This window comes from Equus asinus, chromosome 22, assembly GCF_041296235.1.
Source record: "Equus asinus isolate D_3611 breed Donkey chromosome 22, EquAss-T2T_v2, whole genome shotgun sequence".
NCBI classification, from domain to species: Eukaryota; Metazoa; Chordata; class Mammalia; order Perissodactyla; family Equidae; genus Equus; species Equus asinus.
In genome coordinates this window covers 34,991,452-35,013,477 of record NC_091811.1, presented here as the reverse complement: position 1 = coordinate 35,013,477, position 22,026 = coordinate 34,991,452, and the positions used below count along the sequence as shown (strand labels likewise).

At 36.6% G+C, this 22,026-nt stretch overlaps 1 protein-coding gene across 8 annotated transcripts in view; it reads right to left on the bottom strand.

Annotated features, from left to right (window-relative positions):
* Window positions 1-22,026, bottom strand: part of IRAG2 (inositol 1,4,5-triphosphate receptor associated 2) — a 102,879-nt gene that overhangs the window by 9,384 nt on the left and 71,469 nt on the right. For all 8 annotated transcript variants that reach the window (XM_044775226.2, XM_070494959.1, XM_070494958.1 and 5 more), the window contains 9 exons: window positions 13,005-13,051; window positions 12,833-12,897; window positions 12,577-12,684; window positions 10,336-10,406; window positions 7,437-7,494; window positions 5,890-5,953; window positions 5,777-5,804; window positions 5,351-5,491; window positions 978-1,112 (listed from right to left, as the gene is read on the bottom strand). In XM_044775226.2, the coding sequence (XP_044631161.2) occupies window positions 978-1,112; window positions 5,351-5,491; window positions 5,777-5,804; window positions 5,890-5,953; window positions 7,437-7,494; window positions 10,336-10,406; window positions 12,577-12,684; window positions 12,833-12,897; window positions 13,005-13,051 (717 nt within the window). The remainder of the gene's footprint in view (window positions 1-977; window positions 1,113-5,350; window positions 5,492-5,776; window positions 5,805-5,889; window positions 5,954-7,436; window positions 7,495-10,335; window positions 10,407-12,576; window positions 12,685-12,832; window positions 12,898-13,004; window positions 13,052-22,026) is intronic.

Genomic DNA, 22,026 nt, shown 5'->3' with positions numbered 1-22,026 from the left:
GTTTAGCATCTGTACTTAGCATAATATTTTCCAGGTTCATCAGCATGTATCAGCACTTCATTCCTTTTAGTGGCTAAACAATATTATATTAAATGCACAATAATAATATTGTAATTTCTCCACATCCTCATCAACATTACTTATTTTCTTTCTTCCTTTTTTTCTTTTTTTTTCATTATAGCTATCCTAGAGGATGTGAAGTGGTATGTCATTATGGTTTTAATTTGCATTTCCCTAATGATTAAGCAATGTGCATACATAACTTTAATAAAAATAAAAGAAAGAATGTTATTCTCTAGGGAGGGATTAAAAAGGAACTAAGGCATTAAAAATGTGTAACAAATGATCAAACTAAAACTACCACCACAATTAAATGTCTCCTTCTTAGAAAAATATATTTAATAAGTTTGTTCAGGTTTAGATTCAAAAAATTAAAGTCCTCCCAGATTTGCCCACAAAGAAATTTTCAAATTCTACTTCTCTATACCTAAGAATGCAAAGATGCATACACAAAGATATTTATTGTAGCATTATTTATAATAGCAAAATATCAAGAACATTCTGAAATGGTCACATCTAAGGGATTGGTTAAATAATTTATGATCTATTCAACCAATAGAATACCATAAAATGATGATGTGTGTATGTGTATATATTTATATCACATAGAAAGTTATCTATGCTATATGTTGAATGAAAGAGAAGCAGATTATAACATTCCATGAAGGGAATGTCTATAAAAATATATCACAAAATTTTTATAATGATAGTCATTGGCTAATGCTATGATGAGAGACTTTTCTTTACATTTTTATTTGCATATTCCATTTTCCATTTTTTCTATATTAAACATATATTATCTTATACAATAAAGAAGTGTTTTTTAAAACTTCTTCCTAAAAATGTAATCCATAATGTCAGGCAAAATAAATCCTTTTAGTAATTTCATTGTAACTAGAGAAAAGGAGACAGATTACCTGATTAATAGCTCCCAACATCTCAGCCCTACTGGCCACTCGTGCTGTGCATTGGCCAAGGAATGTTATTGTCTTCTCCAGCTTCTTAATGATTTCCTGGGCCTGGTTGTCATCTTCACAAAGAGGTGTTAAAGACTGCACAGAAAGCAAAGTATTAAAAAGTGTCCAACTCAAGTAGTCAGCAAGTGATTCTAACACTGACTATGTTCTAAAGGCTGATGACAATCAAATCTCAATTATCTTGGTGGAGGGTGAAAAGAAGCAGCAAAAACCAGTAGTGAAATATTAATATCTTTGTTGGCTCTCAAGTAGACCTGTGCAGGAGCTCACAAAAACCATTTATATCTATTCTTGATCCTTTCCTTCTTTGCTTCCCAAATTTGCCACCTCTTCATGTGTATTTATATCTTTCTTCTACAATTAACAGGATGGGATATAATTAATTTGTCATGGTAAAGAAATTATGCTTACAAAAGAGTTGAATGTATTATGAGGAACATAGTTTGAACTTTTAAGAAAATTAGTAAAAATATACTGGAATTAGTTATAGCTCTGACTGCTATACTTGCTTTTCCATTGATGACAAAGTGTGATTGGGCTGGTTATGTGGGTATGCCTTCATAGCCTTATGAATATTTCTCTCAAATCTGTGCCCTTAATCCAAGATGATGGCCTTCCTGATGGAGGATCATCCTTCTCACTAGGGTGGAGACAGAATTAAAGGAACAGATCTGGAAGCAAACAAGCCACTTCTCTTTATCTGTGTGATCATGAACAAATATCTAAGACTTGCCAAAATCTAAAACACTGTAAATTTTGTATATCATTAAGAAAGAAAAAGTTCTGCCAATAAAACTATAAGGCACCATTGACTGTAAATCGCATTCTAATGTCAACCTTTCTGATTTGCTGTTTTCTCGTATGTTACATGGAGACAATTACATCTCCTTTCCAGGAATATTGTGATGTGAGAGGTTATAAATGCCATTTGCTTGTCACACAGTAGGTGTTCAATGAATAGCAGCTACTTCTGAAACAGACAGATATGTAGGAGTTGCAGCTGGAGAGTTGCTAACCAACTGGAATGGTCATTGTCAGACACAGTTTCCTACTACAGTTTAAATAACCACCTTCAGTTGGGAAGGGAAGAGCAGATGTTAGTTGTTAGCCAAATAGAGTAAGGTTTACCAAGACTAAATCATGAAGAAATAGAAAATTTGAACAGACCAATAACTAATAAGGAGATTGAAGCAGTTATCAAAAGTCTCCCAACAAAGAAAAGACCAGTACCAAATGGCTTCACTGGAGAATTCTACCAAATATCTCAAGAAGAATGAACAACAGTCCTCCTCAAAATTCCAAAAACTGAAGAGGAGGGAACACTTGCAAGCTCATTCTTTGAGGCCAGCATTACCCTAATACCAAAGGCAGACAAAGACACTACAAGCAAACTACAGACAAATATCCCTTATGAATATTGATGCAAAAATCCTCAACAAACTACTAGCAAACTGAATTCAACAGCACATAAAAAGGATTGTACACCATGACCAAGCTGAGACTTATTTCTGAAATGCAAGGAGCGTTCAACATAGGAAATCGATCAATGCAATATATCACTTTAACAGACTAAAGCGCAAAACCCACACGATCATCTAAATTGATACATGACAGCATTTGACAAGATTCAATACCTTTTTATGATAAAAATATTCAAAAAACAAGACATAGAAGGGAAACTACCTCAACATAATAAGGCCATATATCAAAAGCCCACAGCTAACATCATACTGAAAGTTTTTCCTCTGAGACCAGGAACAAGGCAAGGATGCCCACTCTTGCCACTTCTATGCAACTTAGTACTGGAAGTCCTACCAAGAGCAATTAGACAAGAAAAAGAAATAAAAAATGCACATTGGAAAAGAAGTAAAATTACCTCTGTTCACAGATGACGTGATCTTATATATAGAAAACTCTAAAGACTTCACACACAAAAAACCTGTTAGAACTATTCAGTGGATTCAGCAAAGTTGCAGGATACAAAATCAACGTATAAAATTCAATTGCATTTCTATATGATAACAATGAACAATCCAAAAAGGAAATAAAACAATTCCATTTACAATACTATTGAAAAGAATAAAATACTTAGAAATAAACCTAACCAAGGTGGTAAAAGATTTGTACACAGAAAACTACAAAACATTGCCACAATAAACTAAAGAAGACACAAATAAAGGGAAAGACATCCTGTGTCCATGGATTGGAAGACAATTTTGTTAACCCACGAATACCACCCAAATTAATCTACAGATTCAATGCAATCCCCGTCAAAATCCCAATGGCATCGTTTTGCAGAAATAGAAAAATTCATCCCAAAATTCATATGGAATCTCAAAAGACCCTGAATAGCGAAAACAATTTTTTAAAAAGAACAAAGTTGGAGGACTCACACTTCCTGATTTCAAAACGTATTTCAAAGCTACAGTAATCAAACTTTATGGTATTGGCCTAAAGACAGACATATAGAGCAATGAAACAGAATAGAGTGTCCAGAAATAAACCTATGCATATATGGTCAAATGATCTTTGACAATGGTCAAGACTACACAATGGGGAAAGGAGAGTCTCTTCAACAAATGATGTGGGAAAAACTGGATATCCACATGCAAAAGAGTGAAGTTGGACTCTTATCTTACACCATATACAAAAATCAACTCAAAATGGATTAAAGACCTAAATGTAAGACCCAAAACTATATAGCTCCAGAAGAAAACATAGGAGAAAAGCTTCATGACATTGAATTTTGCAACGATTTCTTGGATATAACACCAAAAGCACAGGCAACAAAAGCAAAAATAGACAAATAGCACTACATCAAACTTAAAAACCTTTGTGCATCAAAGGCCATAATCAACAGAAGGAAAAGGCAACCTGTGGAATGGAGAAATTAACTGCAAATCACATGTCTTGTTAAAAAACTGGCAAGGGATTTGAATCAACATATTTCCAAACATGATATACAAAGAGCCAACAAGCATATGAAAAGATGCTCAACAATACTAATCATCAGAGAAATGCAAATCAAAACCACAGTGAGATATCACCTTGCACACATTAGGATGGCTACTATCAAAAAACCCCAGAAAAGAACGTGTTGGCCAGGATGTGGATAAATTGGAACCCTGGTGCATTGTCAGCAGGACTGTAAAACAGTGCATCTACTATGCAAAACAATATTATGGTTCCTCAAAAACTTAAAAATAGAACTCCATATGATCCAGCAATGTCACTTCTGGGCACATTTCTAAAAGAATTGAAAGCAGGGTCTCAAAGAGATATTTGCAAACCCATGTTCCCAGCAGCAAGGTTCAGAAGAGCCAAGAGGTGGAAGCTGAAACGTCCATAGATAAATGAATGGATAAACAAAATGTGGTATACACATACAGTGGAATATTTTATTCAGCCTTTTATTAAAAAGGAAGGAAGTCCTGTCACATGCTACAACACGGATGAACTTTGAAGATATTTTCCTAAGTGAAATAAGCCATTTACAAAAAGACAATTACTATATGATTCCACTTATATGAGGTATCTAAAGTAGTCAAATTCATAGAAACAGAAAGCAGAATGGTGGCTGAGAGGAGGACGAAAGGGGAATCGTTTAATGGATATAGTTTCAGTACGCAAGATGAAAAAGTTCTGGAGATCTGTTTCACAACCATGTGAATAGACTTGACACTAATTAACATACACTTAAAATGGTTAATATGGTAAATTTTATGTTATGTGTTTTTCTACCACACATCCACACACAAACAGAATATGGTTTCTAAATTTTTATTTTCTTTCTCCAAAATTAGCTCTCTTAATTTTCCAACCCATCTCTATATTTATAGTGACTTGACAAAATAGAAGAATCTATAGTAGTTGTTATATGTCTATGTACCCTCCAGAGGGCTTGCCCACCGTCTGATAAGACAAAGCAGTCACCATTCTCTATTTTCAGTTAATTAAATGGAAACAGACTTTCGATTCTCCTCTTTGAAGCTTAAAACTGATATCTCCAGTTGCTCAGTTTTCTGCATGACTGATTACTCTTCTGCCTGAAATCTACTTGAAAATCCAGGGAGAAGGCAGATGACTCATCCGACTACTTTAAAGGCATTTGTTGGTTTTGTCGCTTCTACTGTTAGTGAATCTTTCATTTTGGCCTGATCTTGAATTCTTACCTCCTCCTAATTCACATTTGGGTCAGGCAGGGTTTGGTACCTGGTATTGGTTTTGGTCGTACAAGAAAACTCACATGTAATTTTCAAAACATTGTTAACAATAGGACCAAACGTGTAGTCCCCAAAGGTTATGATTCTCACCTCTAACAGCTTTAAACAGTTAGTGATTTCTTTCTTCAAATTTTCTTCTGCCAAGTCACGGGATCTTTCTTCAAGCCTCACTCTTTTCTCCAAGGTGAACCAGTCACACTTAAATCCCAAAGATAATCTGAGAAATTCAGCCTGAATTTCAAAATAATGAATGTCAAAATAATGTGAGGGTGAGGGGAGAAAACTGGAGGTAGTCAAATATTTCAGTTTAATACCAGATTATACTGAGGCATTTCTTTCTTCTCTCAGCAACACAATGCTGGTGCACACAGGCTTTACCTGCTCTTCATCATTGCCAAGCCACACAGACACCAAACGTGTGACAGCTGGTACAAAAGCAAGAAGCGATGGTAGGCAAGAGAGCCTGAAACACTTTTTTTTTTTAATTAAAGGAAAAAACATTTGCTTTAAACTCACCTCCACCTCCTTCTCATTAGGAGAAGTGCTGTAGGATAAGACAAAGAACTTGTTAAAACATAATTCAACAGAAAAGCAAAAAATGCGAGCATGCAACAGGAAGAAGAGCTTACCTGTCACCTTGTTTAAAGTTAACTGATTTCACAGTGGTTACGGGAAGAGAGGAAACGGCAGTGTCTATTAAAAGACAACAAAGTATTATTTGGTTAAAAAGGCTTAATAGCTTAAGGCACATTTGATCAAATGTTATGCCCTCTCTCCATGAAACAGAAGCATTTCATTGAAAGTGTCTGAGAGGACAGCCAGCTAAGAATGCATTTGCTTAAATATAAGATAATGTTATGCTACGCTATTGGGATCACAGTGACATTAAAACTACGGGCTCACACTTCAGCATGTGAACAGTCTTTGAATCCTGAAGATGTCTCAGAGTCAAGGGACAGCCCAGTTTGTTCTCTTTGCATTGAAATGTTTATTTGACTTGATCCCATGGCTAAATGCACATCTTCCTCTGTTACCTGGTCCTCCTTCAAATCAAGGCTTTAATAGCAGTAGCAGCAGGAGTAGTACTCATTGTAGTAGAAGTAGCAGTAATAATCATAATAATACTGGTAACAATAACAGCAACAATAAACATGATATCAACCATTTATCACAGGTTTACTATATGCCAGTCCCAGAACAAGGCTCTTTACACATATTAATGATACTCTTCATGACAGCTTTGCAAAGAGGACCATAGGTTAGTTATTAAGAGCATTAGATTTAGACTTGAAAAAACCTGGTTTCAATCCTAGCTTTGACTGCTATGGCTATACGACCTGGAACAAGCCAAAACTTCAGCAAACCATCTACAAAATAAGGATGATATTATTTTTCTATAATAGCTAACTTCCATGAGAATTTCTCTGCCAGGCACTTTTCGAAGTGCTTCGTACACAATTTATTCAATCCTCATGGCAACACTTCTGTGGTAAGTACTGTTATTGTCTACAATTTACAGACTAGGAAACTGAATTGCAGTTTACCCACCTCACATAGGTATTTGGTAGAACCAAATAAAACTATGCACATAAAGAATTTAGCCTAGTTCTCAGCATATAGTATATTCTCCATAAAGGGTACTTTTCTCTTTTTACTCATTGTTTCCATTTTGTAGATGAAGAAACTGAGACTCAAGTTTAAATGACTTTCCAAAGTCACAGCTAGTCAGAGAGAGACCCAGTATAGAGTCTGTGTGACTCCAAAGCCTGAATCTATCCACTATTCTACCCAAATGGAAGTGAAATAGGGAGGGAAGCATATTAGCACTTAGTCGTTCAATAATGGCATATTTAATTTTAGATGGGATCATGAAAATGATCTCCAAGAAGAGCTGGGAACTTCCTAGGAACATTAGTGTGGTGGTAGTTCCCAACGGGGCACTAGTTCCCAACGGGGCACTAGTTATTGCAAGTCCTCTGGGGCTTACCAGTCAATGCAACATCAATGTGGCTTTTCAAAACTGATGCAAACTGAATCAAGAATCAGTTCTATTGGCTGATTTTATCTAGAGATGCGGAATTGTAGATGCCATAGCTTTACTCAGAAAGATTTCACCCAGAAAAATATAAGCAGGGAACAAACTTTCACATGGGGATTGGGAGAGAACATTCCTTACCTCCCGCAGCACATTCTTTTTTATGCTTATCTATTGTTTCGGGTTCCTCTTTGGTTTCCTAAAATCATAAAGAGATTTTATTGCCGTACATAGAGTGGAAATCCTTCATAACAAATCATTTCCCAACTTCCTGTCCCCTCGCAACCTTACCCTGTCAAAAACACTCTATAGTATTACTAGGGGTTAAGAAGAAGACAGGACTGGCTCCAAGGGGGTTTCCAATCTAGCTGAGGCACAAGGGACAGAAATATATGAAAAGCTGCAAATGTGATACAAGTTACCACAAAGCAAACTAGGACTAATTGCTAAATAAATGAAATAAATATGAACAAGTGTTCTGCATAGGGAGGAAAGAAACACCATGGCTTGAAAAGCATAGAAAATCTCTGCAGACAAGGAACATGCTGGAGCTTGAAGGAGAGAGAGGACTGGATGGATGAAGAGGAGGGAGTGATCCAGAACTACCATACGCAGCTTTCTAGATGGGTTGTTGGGGAAATTATGGCAAAAATAGCTGCTCAGATTGCATTACATTAGGCTTTTACTCCATATGAATATATTTTAAGGTCATTAACCAACCGTCCTACAAATGTTATCTATACAACCAAAACCACCATAGTAAGAGGGTTGTACTCTATTGCCTGGGGAACTCTAATGGGAAAACTATAGGTATACAATTATTTTGATGATAATAATTACTCAACATTCTCAGAAATTTTCTATAAAACATAAGCCTAAGACAAATATCTTTGGTAGAGCCATTGATACCATGTCATGTAATTTTCAGACCATAGAAACTAAGATTTTGATAAAATGTAACAAATTCAATAATTCAGGTAAAGCATTGGATCATTCTTATCAACAATTTAAATATTCCTAAATTTTTTGAATCCTCCCTCAACCCTATGACCTCTTCCAGCTATGGCATTTTCTTCCTCTCCAGCCCTACATGGACTCGCTTCTTCTGGGAAGAGTTGTCCATGGGTGCTCTTTCCAGTTCTTTATCTCCCTTTTGTGATCAATGAACTACTCTGCCCCTGTACCCAACACTCCAAGGAAACTGCCCTCCCCAGTATCAGTGATCTCCCTACTGCCAAATCCAATGGATAATTCTCAGTCTTTATCTTACTTGACCACTGTCTCATCTAAATTGATCTCTAATTCCCTCCTTGTTACAGATTTTTCTTCCTTTGGTTCTCTCTCCTGATGTCCCCTCACCACTACATTAGCTTCTTCTCAGTCCCCGCTGACATTGCCTTCTCATTAGATAATGGAATCATCGAGAAGCCATTATCCTCAGTGCTCTCTTCTTGCCTGCCAGAGTCCTTGGGAAATCTCATACACACATTTGGTTCTTTGTTGATAACTCACAAATGTGCGTCTGCTCCTGAAAGTCCCACTTTGAGGTGAGTTTATAAATGGGGGTATACAGTCATATATCAAAACCTCCTTACAGAGTACTGATGTCTCACATCAACCTGAAACGCGACTTCTCTCAAACTAATCTTGTTTCACTCCATGATTCTACTCTTCTTACTCCCTCCCTCCTCTCATGTTATTCTATTCATTCTGTAAGTTAAGCCATAAGCAAGGGTATCTACCTTTTCCCACACCCCCAATTATCAGTCACCATGTACTGTGAACTATCCCTTAAATATCTCTCAAATAGGTCTTCCTTTTCTCCATGCTCACTAAATTCATACTATCTTCATCTCTTGCCTGAATTATTACAATAGCATCCTAACCAGTCCCTGACCTCCATTACTACATTTTCGAATCCATTATTTTTAAAACACTTATTTCTACCTTTTTTGAGATGAGAAGAAATTTTTTTTTTTCTCAGAAAACTTTAGTATGAGGACTTGAATTTTCCTCTGTCCATTTTTTATAATGGGTAACCATTTTTGGCATGTGTGCTAGCCAACACTACACTCTATACATACTTTACACTACAAAATCACATATCCAATCATTCTACTCCCTTCCAACCAGAATACTGCAAAATTTTTATCTGCCTTATTGCCTCCAATCTATCCATGCCACAACTTTCTCTTGAGTTAGCTTATATGAAGCCTGTACCTTGTAACCAAATGGGCCTACCTAAAACAATGTTTATATACTGAGGGGAAAACAACAATAACACACACACACACGCCTCTCCACACACACAATACAGAGAGGGACTAATACATAAGTACAATGTAGGACTCTTGGAGAAACATGGAATTGGATCCATAGTCTACAAGTTACTCTTCAATAATTATAGATTCCTACCAGTGGCAATGAGCCTTCTCTTTAAGGAAGGGAACTTAACCCTTTTTCTACAAACATTTAAATAGTCATCCTTCTAATGTTTTCTAGCAGTTTTCATGTGTCTGTATAACATTCAATGCCACTCACAAGGTACCTCCTCCTTGACACCTTTTCTGGCCTCTCACCCCAAGTATTTTTTTTTTCATATCACTAACCACACTCTAATTACTGAGTAATTGTATGTTTCTTCCCTTAATTAGAATATTTCTTTAACATAGATATTACTGTTTTATTTAACCTTCATTAATGTCCTCTCTTGACAGATATTTAGCTTGTTTCCAGTAGACTTTTGATTAATGATGAGTGAAAGAATAAAAGCATGAATGAATGAATAAATAAAAATCACTGTGCAGTCAGGAGGTCCTAGCTCTGACTGTATTGTGTGACCTTGGGCAAGTCACAAGGATGCTTTGGCCTCAAATTCTTCATCTATAAAATATTGGTGTAATTAAATTCTATTAACCTCAAAATATTTGGAAAGGATAAAGATGAGAGAGCTTTTAAGAGTATTTTGCAAACTGAAAGGGAGGTGTTCTACCATTGAAACATATCATTACTTTTATTGTTAACATGTGTATTTCCTTACCGGATTTAACATGGTTTTGTCCTCACTGACAGAGCCTTGGAGTGCAATATTCTCAGGAGCTGGACTTTTGCCTATGAGAAAAAGGAAACACTGAAGAGGTGGGGGAGAGGCAACAAGTAAAAGAGGAAGACATAGTGAGGTGGCAAAATGGGCGGACTAGCAAGTGGCAAAGGCCTTAACATGTGAGACAAATTATGTCCTACAAAACTTTACCAGGGCCCACTGATTCAGAATCAGGCCCAGAGCAAGTAAGGTTCCCAAGGAAGCTGGCCGTGTAAGACTTCTTAATAGAAATGAACATTTCTATAATTGGCCTTCAAACAGCAGGGCTTTTAAAATCTTTTTTAAGGCTGCTGCTGCTTTGTTTATCAAACACATTACTAGTATAATTATAGAAACTGGGTGAAGAAAGGATGAACAATTAGTAACTTAGTAGCTTTTTTGTAGCTTGACAAACAGGTTTTTGAAAATTACATACGCACATACGCAAGGCTGATAACAAAGTATGACATCCCTTCAAACCATGGTATCTTTCTAAATAAAACATCATTTAACTAAGAAGAAAAGATGCACTTTTAATTTACGCCATTCCTTTTTGTAATTTCCTTTTATTTTTGTGTTTGTACTGTAATATACTTGATAATGATTTTCCTTTTCACATGATTCTTTGTCCTGAATTTAGTTCAGTGCAGGCACAAAGGTCAGTAGCTCTATATAGATTTTGTTTCTTTCTTTGTAAGAAAAATAAATAAAGGATGTATTATATTTTTAAATTTTATATTGAAATAAGAACAAAACGGTAACCACTTTCTTGAGAGGCATAAAATTCTTTGCCCTACGGTAATTTTATTTTGGTTTTTCTGTAAATTTTAAGACAGATGATAGACTTGAAATTGATAGTCCAGAAATTAAAAAGTAGAAAATATTTTACAGTGAATATTTTCTCTCCCATCCATGCCTGCCACAAACCCACTTTCCCTTCCCACAGACAATATTATTAATTTTTGTCTAGCCTTCCAGAGGTATTCTATGCATACATAAAAACTTCTTCCTATTCTTTTTGTGCAAATTTTTACATGCAATACGTAATGTTTTGTACTTTGGGTTTTTCTTTCCAAGAAACAATAGTTCTTTGATATCCTTCCAAGAAAAAAGATTCCTATGTTTTATGGATGCATATTAGTATTCTATTACATGGATATGACAGAATATATTAACTAGTCTACTGATAGTTACTAGTTTCCAATATTTTATTACAGACAATGCTGCAGTAAATAAACTTCCACATATGTCATATGATACGTGTATACTTAGATCTATAGGATAAATTCCCAGACACCAAATTGTTTTATGGTACAGGATATGTACATTTAACATTTTGGAAGATATTGGCAAATTCTCCTCCATCTTAATTACAATAATTTATATTCCCTACAGCAACGTATGAGAATTCTTTTTCCCCACAATCTTAGCAACAGAATGTAGTCAAATTTTTGCATCTTTCTCTACACGATAGGTGAAAAGTGCTATCTTGGTTCAGTTTTAATTAAAATTTTTCTTATTTGGTATGAGGTAGAACAGAAAGGTATTCTTCAGTTAACCTAAGGAATGGATTCCATTTCTACAATTTTACAGCTCCCCTAATTTAGCACTTATATCTCAGATCTAACCGTCTAGTTCAAACAGTAGAATAAATTTTCCTTGATTATTTTTTTTTGGTGGGAATGGGAGCTTATGCCTCCCATGAGTGTTAACTGTAGTAATGTCTCACTGGGAACAGCTGAGAATAACTACTTTGTTTTCATACTCAAGTGGCAGAAAATGATGTAATATATCATCTAGTTAATTCTTTTGCCTTCTGAGTGGACCATCACTAATTGGTCCATTTTAACCTAATAGATTCTAATTAGGCTGCTGAGAATTTCCTAAGTATGTGATTCTGCAGCTGCGCCTCAGATGACACCCAGGTGTGTCCAATCAATCTCTGCCATAAGGAAACATTGAAGTCCCATTAAAACATATTGTAGCTTTTGTTCTATCTATAGAACTGGAAAAAAATTGGTAACTTTATCATATACAAAGGCCAAGGTCACCTCTTAGACTTCTCATCTCCAGACTATGTCTTCACAATTCTTCTATAAAATGTTATTACTGAGCGCCTGAGGATAGTCAGTCTACTAGCTTACAGGTTTCCTTAGTGTTTTAGAATGGAAACTACACTTGAACCCTTCAACAGCTTACCTTTGATCTTTATCACAGCAGAAGCCGAAGTGGTATTCTCCTCTTTCTCACAGAGTGATTTACCATCAAGGTCACCAGAAGCCATATTCAAAATTTCTGGTCCAGAATCTACCAACAGGAAGAAACTAGGAATACTATGCAAAAGGATTATTTGCCTATGTTCTTTTCATTTGCACACACCTCAGCAGGTCACAGAACATCAAGCTTATAATTCTAGTACCAGCCCTATTTTTCTATCTTTTCCAAGTCCACTCACCACTTGAAGTTACAGTACTGTCTGTGGATGAAGTGTGTCCGGGAGATGGTAGTGTGGAATGTTCCCTGTCAAAAGAGCAGAAGACATATTTTAGAGCGTCAAATCCAAAGAAGTCTTCTAAAAATTAACTGAATATCCATCCAAATTTACACACACAAACAAACAAGCAAACCTGGACTGTGGTGGGCTCTCAGAATACAAGCACTCAACACCATTCTCCTTAAGGAAAAAAAAAAAGGGAAACAAGTTCAACAATTTGACATTTTCCATTCCAGAGAGGTTGTTTTAAGCAAACATTTTCATACACTTTTAAGTGAACCTGCATTTATTTTGCTCTTTTAGAGAGGCTATGGGAATAGGGTGGTATAGGGCAAACTCATATACATACTTTCTCAACGCTGTCCTTGCAAGAAAAAAATCCAATTTTGAATATACTTACATGTCTGATATTTAAAGAAAACCTGATAAATTCTTGGGCAAAACAAATTCTAAACTTAAAGGAGAGGTAGAGTATATTTCATGAACCTAAGTTTTGTTTAAACAGAACATTCTATGTGTACATAAAACAACATTTTTATTTATGGAAATATTACTCAACTTAAAACTTTTGGTCTGGTGATTTAAAAATGGTTCTCAATTTTCTAGCTAGACAAATCATACATTTTAAACTTAATCCAATTCTCAAAGATCGGAGAGATTACATCTATGCCAGCATTTATTACTTGGTGCTCAAAGAGAGCTTAACAAAATTGTGGTCTCTGCCTGCCTGGGACCGTGTTTGAAAGTTTAATTTGAACTTCTTAATCTCTATCAGGGGCTCCTAATTTGGGGGGAACTTTAGGACATTAGGGTTGATCTATTCACTTATTCTCTTTCAAAAAGTACTGTGGGAACATAGGTTCCTCTTTAATAATAAGCTTTTCTAATAAGTATATTTTCATTATTATTTGGTTTATTTAGAAAAATAAATTAAAATTTAATAAATTAAAACAAATCATTTGAACATTTCAAAAACCTGCACGGACAATGCAAAAATGAAGACATTTAAATATTCCATAATCAAACATAGGCCTTCTTATTAACTGCCACAACCAACAACAGATTTCAACAGAGGGATGCTGCAAATCATACACGGTATTTAGAATCGATCCAAAATAATATTGGCCATAGTCACAGGAGGGTAAAGGTCTAGCAAGGGTCTGTGGAATATGCAGTTATTCAAGACAACAGCAGCCGGTTACATCTGCTCAGCACGCTAAAATTTACAAAAACCTTTCTATGTATCAACTCATTTAATTCTCTCACCAACTTTATGCAGTAGGTTTTAGCAAGAAGAGATTTATTTATTTCAGGTAAGGAAAGTAAAGCTAATGAATAAATTTCCCAGGAGTGTTCAAAATGGTGTTGTCAGCCTCTAAACCCAGATGAGAGTCCTCCCCACTGTAAAGAGGGGCGTCTCTGAGATGCCCCTAACCCAGGCCCCTGGAGAGGCAGAGACCCCCCAGTTACTGTGTTAGACTGGTAGATGATTTAAACATATACCTTTTAAAAGTTCACCTCAAATGTTTGGAAAAATCCACAAACTTACAAAGCAAGAATTTACACCGTATCCTCCTAGATATCAATGTTGGGCAATCTTCCCTTTTATTTCATGTCGTCTCTGCTTTAAATGTCTTTGGGTCAGACCATATGTGACTGAAACCTCTCATGACATTGGTTTAAGTCACTTAAAAACTTTCATCAAAGGCCCACATTGTGTCAGGAACAGTGACAAAGGCTGGAGACACACAAAAACACAGTCCTTGTTCCAGAGGGGCTCAGAGGCCAGTCAAGAAGACAAATATGTAAAACAAATACTTCATAAATTATAGGAAGCATTCCACAGAGGAAAGTAATATGCACAGAACAGAACAGAGTGAGGTAATATTTGAATTAAATTTTGAAGAGAAATTGTACCTTTCACCTTACAGGTAGTTAAATAATGATGGCCCTATCCTTGAAATATTTATGTAGATTGTATGAAGAATTGTTACATGCTTATTTAACTATAGTCCAATATATATGTAAGAAATGAATCTATAAAAATAGGAAAAACTTAATCTGCAGTTTCATTGATTATCATACTTCACAAAAGTCAACAAGGATTGATTCCTTAATAATAAAAAAATCAAGGCCATTTAAAACTCCAAAACATATACAAATTTGTTACTAAGTGTGGCTTGAAATAACACTTATTACTGTGCTATAATTAATAACATAATATATAATAATTATAATTATATTGCACCAACTGAAAAACTAATTTTATCAGATAAAGACCTCACACCTATCAGGATCATGAATACTTGTATTTGAATTTAAGAGGTATGAAAAAGAATGCAGCTTTTCTCTATTTAATTAAACTTGTTTCCAATATAGAGGGAAAGGGGACACGTTATTTCTACAAAATTTGTTTTTAAAAAAGTCTAATTATTATTTGAAGTCAAAATAATAAATACAGCAAAAATACAGATTGCCTCCATGATATTACAAATGAGTCTCATTTGCCATAATGCTCTGTGTAAGCCCTTCTTTTGTCCCATATCTTAGATATGAAACATTTTAGTGAGAAGCTTTTTGATAAACAAAAAATATTTATTCATTAAATAAGCAATAATTCTGTGATTTTGGAGAATGTCATATGTTTAGTAACCATACATTACTGCATTGTTCTGGAACAGTTCCAAGGTAAGCAATTGGATATTACTTCCAATTCACTAATCTTTATAAACTTCACTGATCAGAAGACAACCCAATATACAAGACAGCTCAATCTTAGATTTTCATAAATCTGACCTAACAACTATTTTTTCCTTCTTACAAGAACAACCAAACAAAAGAAGGAGATTTTTAAAAAAATTTAGGATTATAGTTAATGAAATTTGGAGATATACCCCTGCAGGCCTCTGTGCATATGGAGTAGGGTAGGAGATAACTCAGCAAAAGCTTTGCACAATCGTGCTCTTTTCTTCCAACTTCAAAAGTCACCCCTATTCAAACCAGCATCTCAGACCCACAGGAGAACCTAACCCACACACAACAACTGTAAGACCTGGGCAGATCATGAAGAAGATAATCCACTGGATATATTTTAAAACCAAGGAAAATTAAGGAATTGACTAAATGCAAGAAAAAGAAAGTTCAGATGAGAGACTTACATGTAGAGGATTGGCTCAAGTCAATGAGTCTGACACATGCCGACAGCATAGAGCAGGAAGAATGTTCCTCCTGGCTAAGCCATTCAAATATCAACCTGCATAACATTTACATGGAAATCCATGGTCCAGACCATTTGCTTGAGACATTAGGAGTCTAATGTAGGGTGGGGTAGACAAGGTACTCACGCAACAAAGTGACACAGAGTCTCCCATGGGCTGGGTCAGCAAACACAAGCCACACACACACGCGCGCACACACAGTAGTATCATTTCAATATTTAGATAGAAAAATAGTAAGAACAATAAGAAATAACTTTTAAGATGTTAAGAACGGCAACTAATAGGCCTAGATACTCTCCCAGGGTCACTTTATTTTTGCTCTTCTACATAAAAAGAGACTTTATCTACAGATTTTATGATTAGAAACCCTTCTGCTAATAAATACTCTTGTTACAATGTAACTTTTACTATTAGATCTATTTCAGACAATTGATGATACTCAAATAAATTAATATGGTTTTCTAAGAAAAAAAGAAAAATTGACTAAAAGGAGTCTCTATAGACTTATTTCATTCTAACAAAAAAAAAATTCCTTGACTCAGTGTCGGTTTCAATGTTCTAAAAAGAGAAGGCGTGTCAAATTGAACGTCTAAAGATTATAAACGCTGTAACCTAAACAAAACGAAATTTTCTCATAGGTTTTTTTTTCCCCCCAATTTCTAACTAAAAGGACACCACACCCTCAGATCTACAGGACACACCCACCACTTTGAGGTTAATTTATAATACAGTTATCAGTCAATTTCTACATGTTCCAATTTTGTAATTGCAATGTTATTTATTCTCCAAGGTTATTAATGCTACACCCACACACGACTTGAGAGAACAGGACAGACAATGGCCAGAAGATCTTCAGAGAGATTTTAGAATTGATTCTGTCCTCTGCCTAATAAATCACCTCCTCTTGGAGGCAGTCCATCTTAGACAAAAATGTGTAAACACATGAAGGAGACCTCAAAGGAGTGGCACTTAACATTTGGTTAGGTGATTTTTTTGTTAACAGCCAAAGGAAAAGCAGAAATTCCGTTTCGTATCCCCTCACCTCTGACAAGGTATCCTCTGAGGTTCACACTGCTGATAATTCTAATTCTGGGTGATAGATATTTTCTCAGTGTTTACTATGAATCAGGTACTTTACATATGTTATAAAATGTCGTAGTGGTGTCAGATCTGAGACTGGAGTAGGTACAGGGGAGAATCAGTTTCATGGTCACAGAATTTTCATGAAACTGCTTAATTCCTGGAGTGTTTAGGCACACACACAGGTACCTAAATCACACGTCCAGTTTTGCAAAGGCCCAGAAACCATTTGGTTGTTGTTCAGACTGAATGGTGGGAGCAGTGAATAAGGAAAGGAAGACAGACTATAAGGAGAGATAACTGGGCCCCTGAGAGAAACCGCTAAGCGTGAGGAAGAATTGAGAAAGTTGGGCCAAATGAACAGCTGGGTCTAGCTATTGACAGGAGCAACAATTCTCGATTCAGTGGGAGACTGTGCTACCGATCAAGCAGCGTGTCTCCCAGCCCTGCTGGATTATCTGTGCCTTGATAAGTAGAGGATAATTCTAACAACCACATCACAGGAGTCTACCCGACAGCACGGGAGGACCCCTTGCTGAAACAAGAAGGGAGCACCATCTCTCCACTGACCAGGGAGAGGAGATAGTCAAAGGTCCAGACATAGAGTTACGAAAAGGCCAGCAGTGGAGCAGGCAGGGCCTGTGGGCAGTGTGGACAATGAACAAAAAGGACTGAACAGATGTGAGTGGGGAAACCAACTGCCTTCCCCACCATCTCTCAGGAGGTTCAGTGTCCTTCCCTGGCACCCACTAAGTGGTGAGGCCTGAAGAGCACTGGGATATACTGGTATACGCTCCTAGAGATTCTTGGAAATGTTGAGATGGGATTCCATGAAACAAAAAGGCCTTCCTATTCATCAGCAAGTGGGGGAAAATGAGCACTGAGATTTGTCTTTCCTCTAAATAGGACCTACTTGGTTGTTTCCACGGACTGGTTAGGCCAGAACTTAGCTGTTGCAGACATGTATATATGAATGTACATATGCAATCTGTGTATATGTGTACATGTGTATTTGAATCCTCAAAAGAACCTTGCAAAGTAATATTTCTGTTTCACAGGACACACAAGCAAATTGAAACAGTTAGACCACTTGTCCAAGTTCACTTAGCTAATAAATAACAAAGCCAGTCTTAAATCCAGACCCATCTGATCCCAAAGTCTATGCTATGTGGCTAAAAATTCTGTCATTACTGGGAAAAAATTCAAATAAACACAAAAGTAGACAGAATAGAATAATTGACTTTTGTGTACCCATTCTGCAGATTCAACAATTATCAACCTACAGCCAATCTCGCTTCATGTATACTGTCACCCACTAAACCCATCCCTGCATTGTTTTGAAGCAAATCTCAGATATCATAAACATTTTTTCCACAAATATTTCAGTCTGAATCTCCAAAAGATGAGGACTAGAAATGATTTATTTCCTTCTTTCCTCTTTACACTAAAATATTCCAAATAAATGAATTTCACTGGGTCAGTAAAGTACCTCTGTTCTCCCCAAGAACGTCCCAAACTGGGCCCCAAATTATTTTAGAGATGTCCTTTTTGAGATATTAATCTTGTTAGAGCCCTTTGATCACTCAAAGATCCTCCTACGACTACTGATGTTCACTTTTCTCTTACACTGCGCTTTCTGAAAGAGATGTGACAATGTAGCTTCCTCTACAAATATGTGAGAGGAATAAAAAATAAATCTCAAGTTCTCGGGAACACCAGTCCAAAGAAAGGAGTCAGAAAGTGATATGACAAGGCTGTCAATTCAACGAGTTCATTGAATTCTCACTCTCAACGTTTTAAATAGACCCTGTAGGGAGTACAAAAATAAATAAGTAAATAGACGTTCAACAAATATTAATGGGATGGCTACTGGACACCACATCTATGCAGGATGCTAGGTGCACACTGGTTAATGGTCAAACAAAGGCACTCTCCACCAAGCTTATAATTTAATACAAGAAAAATATAAGAAAACAAAGAACTACAATGCAATCAGAATACAGGTGACAATGAGGGGAGCACAAAGAGTTACTGGGGTCTAAAAGAAGGGAGCGAACTTATTTTTTCCTGAGTGGGAATGTTGAGAAATGAGGAAACTGAGGCCTGAAAGCCATGACTTTTCCAGAGTTACCCAGAGGAAGAAACTGGGAAAAACCTCACCTAATGGATTAGGAAAAACCTCTTAATCCATTACAATTTGCACCTCAGGAAGGACTGGAGATGCCTGATTGTCAACATTTCTCACTACCACAAGAAACATTTTATGAAACAGTTGGTTTTTGAAATGGGCCTTGACAGTCACACAGCATTTTGAGAAGTGGAAAGTGTTCAGTGTTCCGGGTACAGAAGACAGCATAAACAGGCAGGTGTGATATATTCTGACAATACACGCTACCTGCTTGGGCTAACAAGTAGGGACAACTATAAGGCAGTGATGGGGAAAGAATGGAAAGTTAGATGGTAATCAGATTAGAGAGTGCCTTGAATACCAGGTCAAGTTGTTTGTTATGAAGCTCTCAAGAGTGACAAAAATCCCACAGTTTAAAGCCAAGGAGTTAAGAAAACACCATGATTTATGGGTCACTGGGATAAACATGGATTAAATTTTTATCTCACATTTCATTCTAATTCCCTGTACTTAATGAGAATGCTTAGGAACCATTTTCTAAGGAGAGCTCTCTCTGTGTTTAAGAGATGGGCGTGGCAGGCATGAAGGGATGGGAGGTAGGGATTTGCTCATGGGACAGGCATGAAGGAGTGAACCGTGCAGCAAACAGGCTGCACAGATTCTTCAGTGGAGCAGAAGCCCAGAAAGAGAATGGTGAGAATTGATGGTATCATCCACAGCAGACAGACTAGTTCCTGGGAACTGCAGAAGAAACGGCACAGAAGACAGTATGAAACCTTCAGGGAACCCGTACATTTCCCAGGAGCATTTGACAGCTGTTTCTATTGCAATCTTTGTTAGCTCCTATTCTTAATGGGTATCAAGACCATAGTCAAAAACAACTTGGTCACATATCCTAATGAGGGTAGATCAGAGGTCCTTTTAGATATTTAAGGCAGCACATTTCTTAGCCAAAAAATCACTTTCAAGCTAACTATGAGTGATTATTAGGATTGAAATGTCTAAATTCAGTGTACTAAGAGGGGTTGTGAAAAGGGTTTATCCTTTGAAGCTAGACAAACCTGACTTTGAATCCTAGATTCGCTACTTACTAGTTGAGGATCGAGGGTAAGTTATTTCACCTCTCTGAACTTCAGTTGCTTCTTCTATAAAAAGCAAAGAATACTTAGCACTCAGAGTTGTGGAGAGGATTAATGACACGGCATGTGGAAATGCTTTCCTACAAAGTACCTGTTACACAACTGATGTTTGTTTCTTCCCCTTTCTTGGTGAAATCAGTGCCAGATAAAAGGGAAATTACTAATAACCAAACATCCTGTAACCTTCCAAGTTCAACTTCCTTTATTAAAACTGTACAAGAGCTGCTAAGAAATAGCAAACTAGATTCATTTCCTTTTTATTTCCTTCCCTTAGCTATTCTATAGGATAGCTACCGAGGAACAGAAAAATGTCAGCTACACATACTTAAAAGAAAGAATAAGAACAACACATAGAACGCAGTTGTAAAGAGAAAAATAACCCAATTTTTAAAATGGGCAAAAGATCTGGGTAGACGTATCTCCACAGAAGATATACAATGACCAACAGGTACACGCAACAGAGCTCAACATCATTTGTCATCAGGGAAATGCATATCCAAACCACAACGAGGTACCACTTCGCACCCTTTAAGATGCCTATAAGCAAAAAAATAGACAAGTGCTGACAAGGATGTGAAGAAATTGCAATGCTCATACATTACTAATGGGAATGTAAAATGCTGTAGCTGTTTTGGAAATCTGTTTTGCAGTTCCTCAAAATGTTAAATATAGAGTTACCACAGGATGCAGCAATTCCACTCCTAGAGGTATGCCCAAAAGAATTGAAAACACATGTTTACACAAAAACTTATACACTGATGTTCATAGTAGCATGATTCACATTAGCCCGAAAACAGAAACAACCCAAGTGCTCATCAACTGATGAATGGATAAACGAAATGTGGTACATCCATACACTGGAATATTATTCAGTCATAAAAAGGAATGAAGTACTGATAACATGCTACAGCATGGGTGAACCATGAAAACATTATACTAAGTGAAAGAAACCAGTCACAAGAGGTCACCTATTGTATTCTTCCATTTATATGAGATATCCAGAATAGACAAATCTATGGAAACAGAAAGTAGATTAGTGGTTGCCTAGGGCTGGGGATTTGGGGAAGGGGGAATAGGGATAGACTGCTAATGGGTATGAGGTTTCTTCTTGGTATGATCAAAATATTTTAAAATAGATTGTGGTGATGGTTGCATAACTGTGAATATGTTTACAAGCATTTAGGGGGCCGGCCCCATGGCCAAGTGGTTAAGTTTGCACGCTCTGCTTCAGTGGCCCAGGGTTTCGCTGGTTCAGATCCTGGGCACAGACATGGCAGCACTCATCAAGCCATGCTGGGGTGGCATCCCACATAGCACAACCAGGGGCACTCACAACTAGAATATACAACTATGTACCAGGGGGCTTTGGGGAGAAGAAGAAGGGGGAGGGTGGGAAGATGGGCAACAGATGTTAGCACAAGTGCCAATATTTTAAAAAAAAAGTATTTAATTGAACAATTTAAATAGATGAATTGTTTGGTATGTGAATTCTCTCTCAATAAAGCTATGGAAAATAAAAAAGACAAGAAAGAAAGATGGATTGCCAGATCCTGAATAGAAATCTCTGGTCCATTTGACGGAGAGATCATG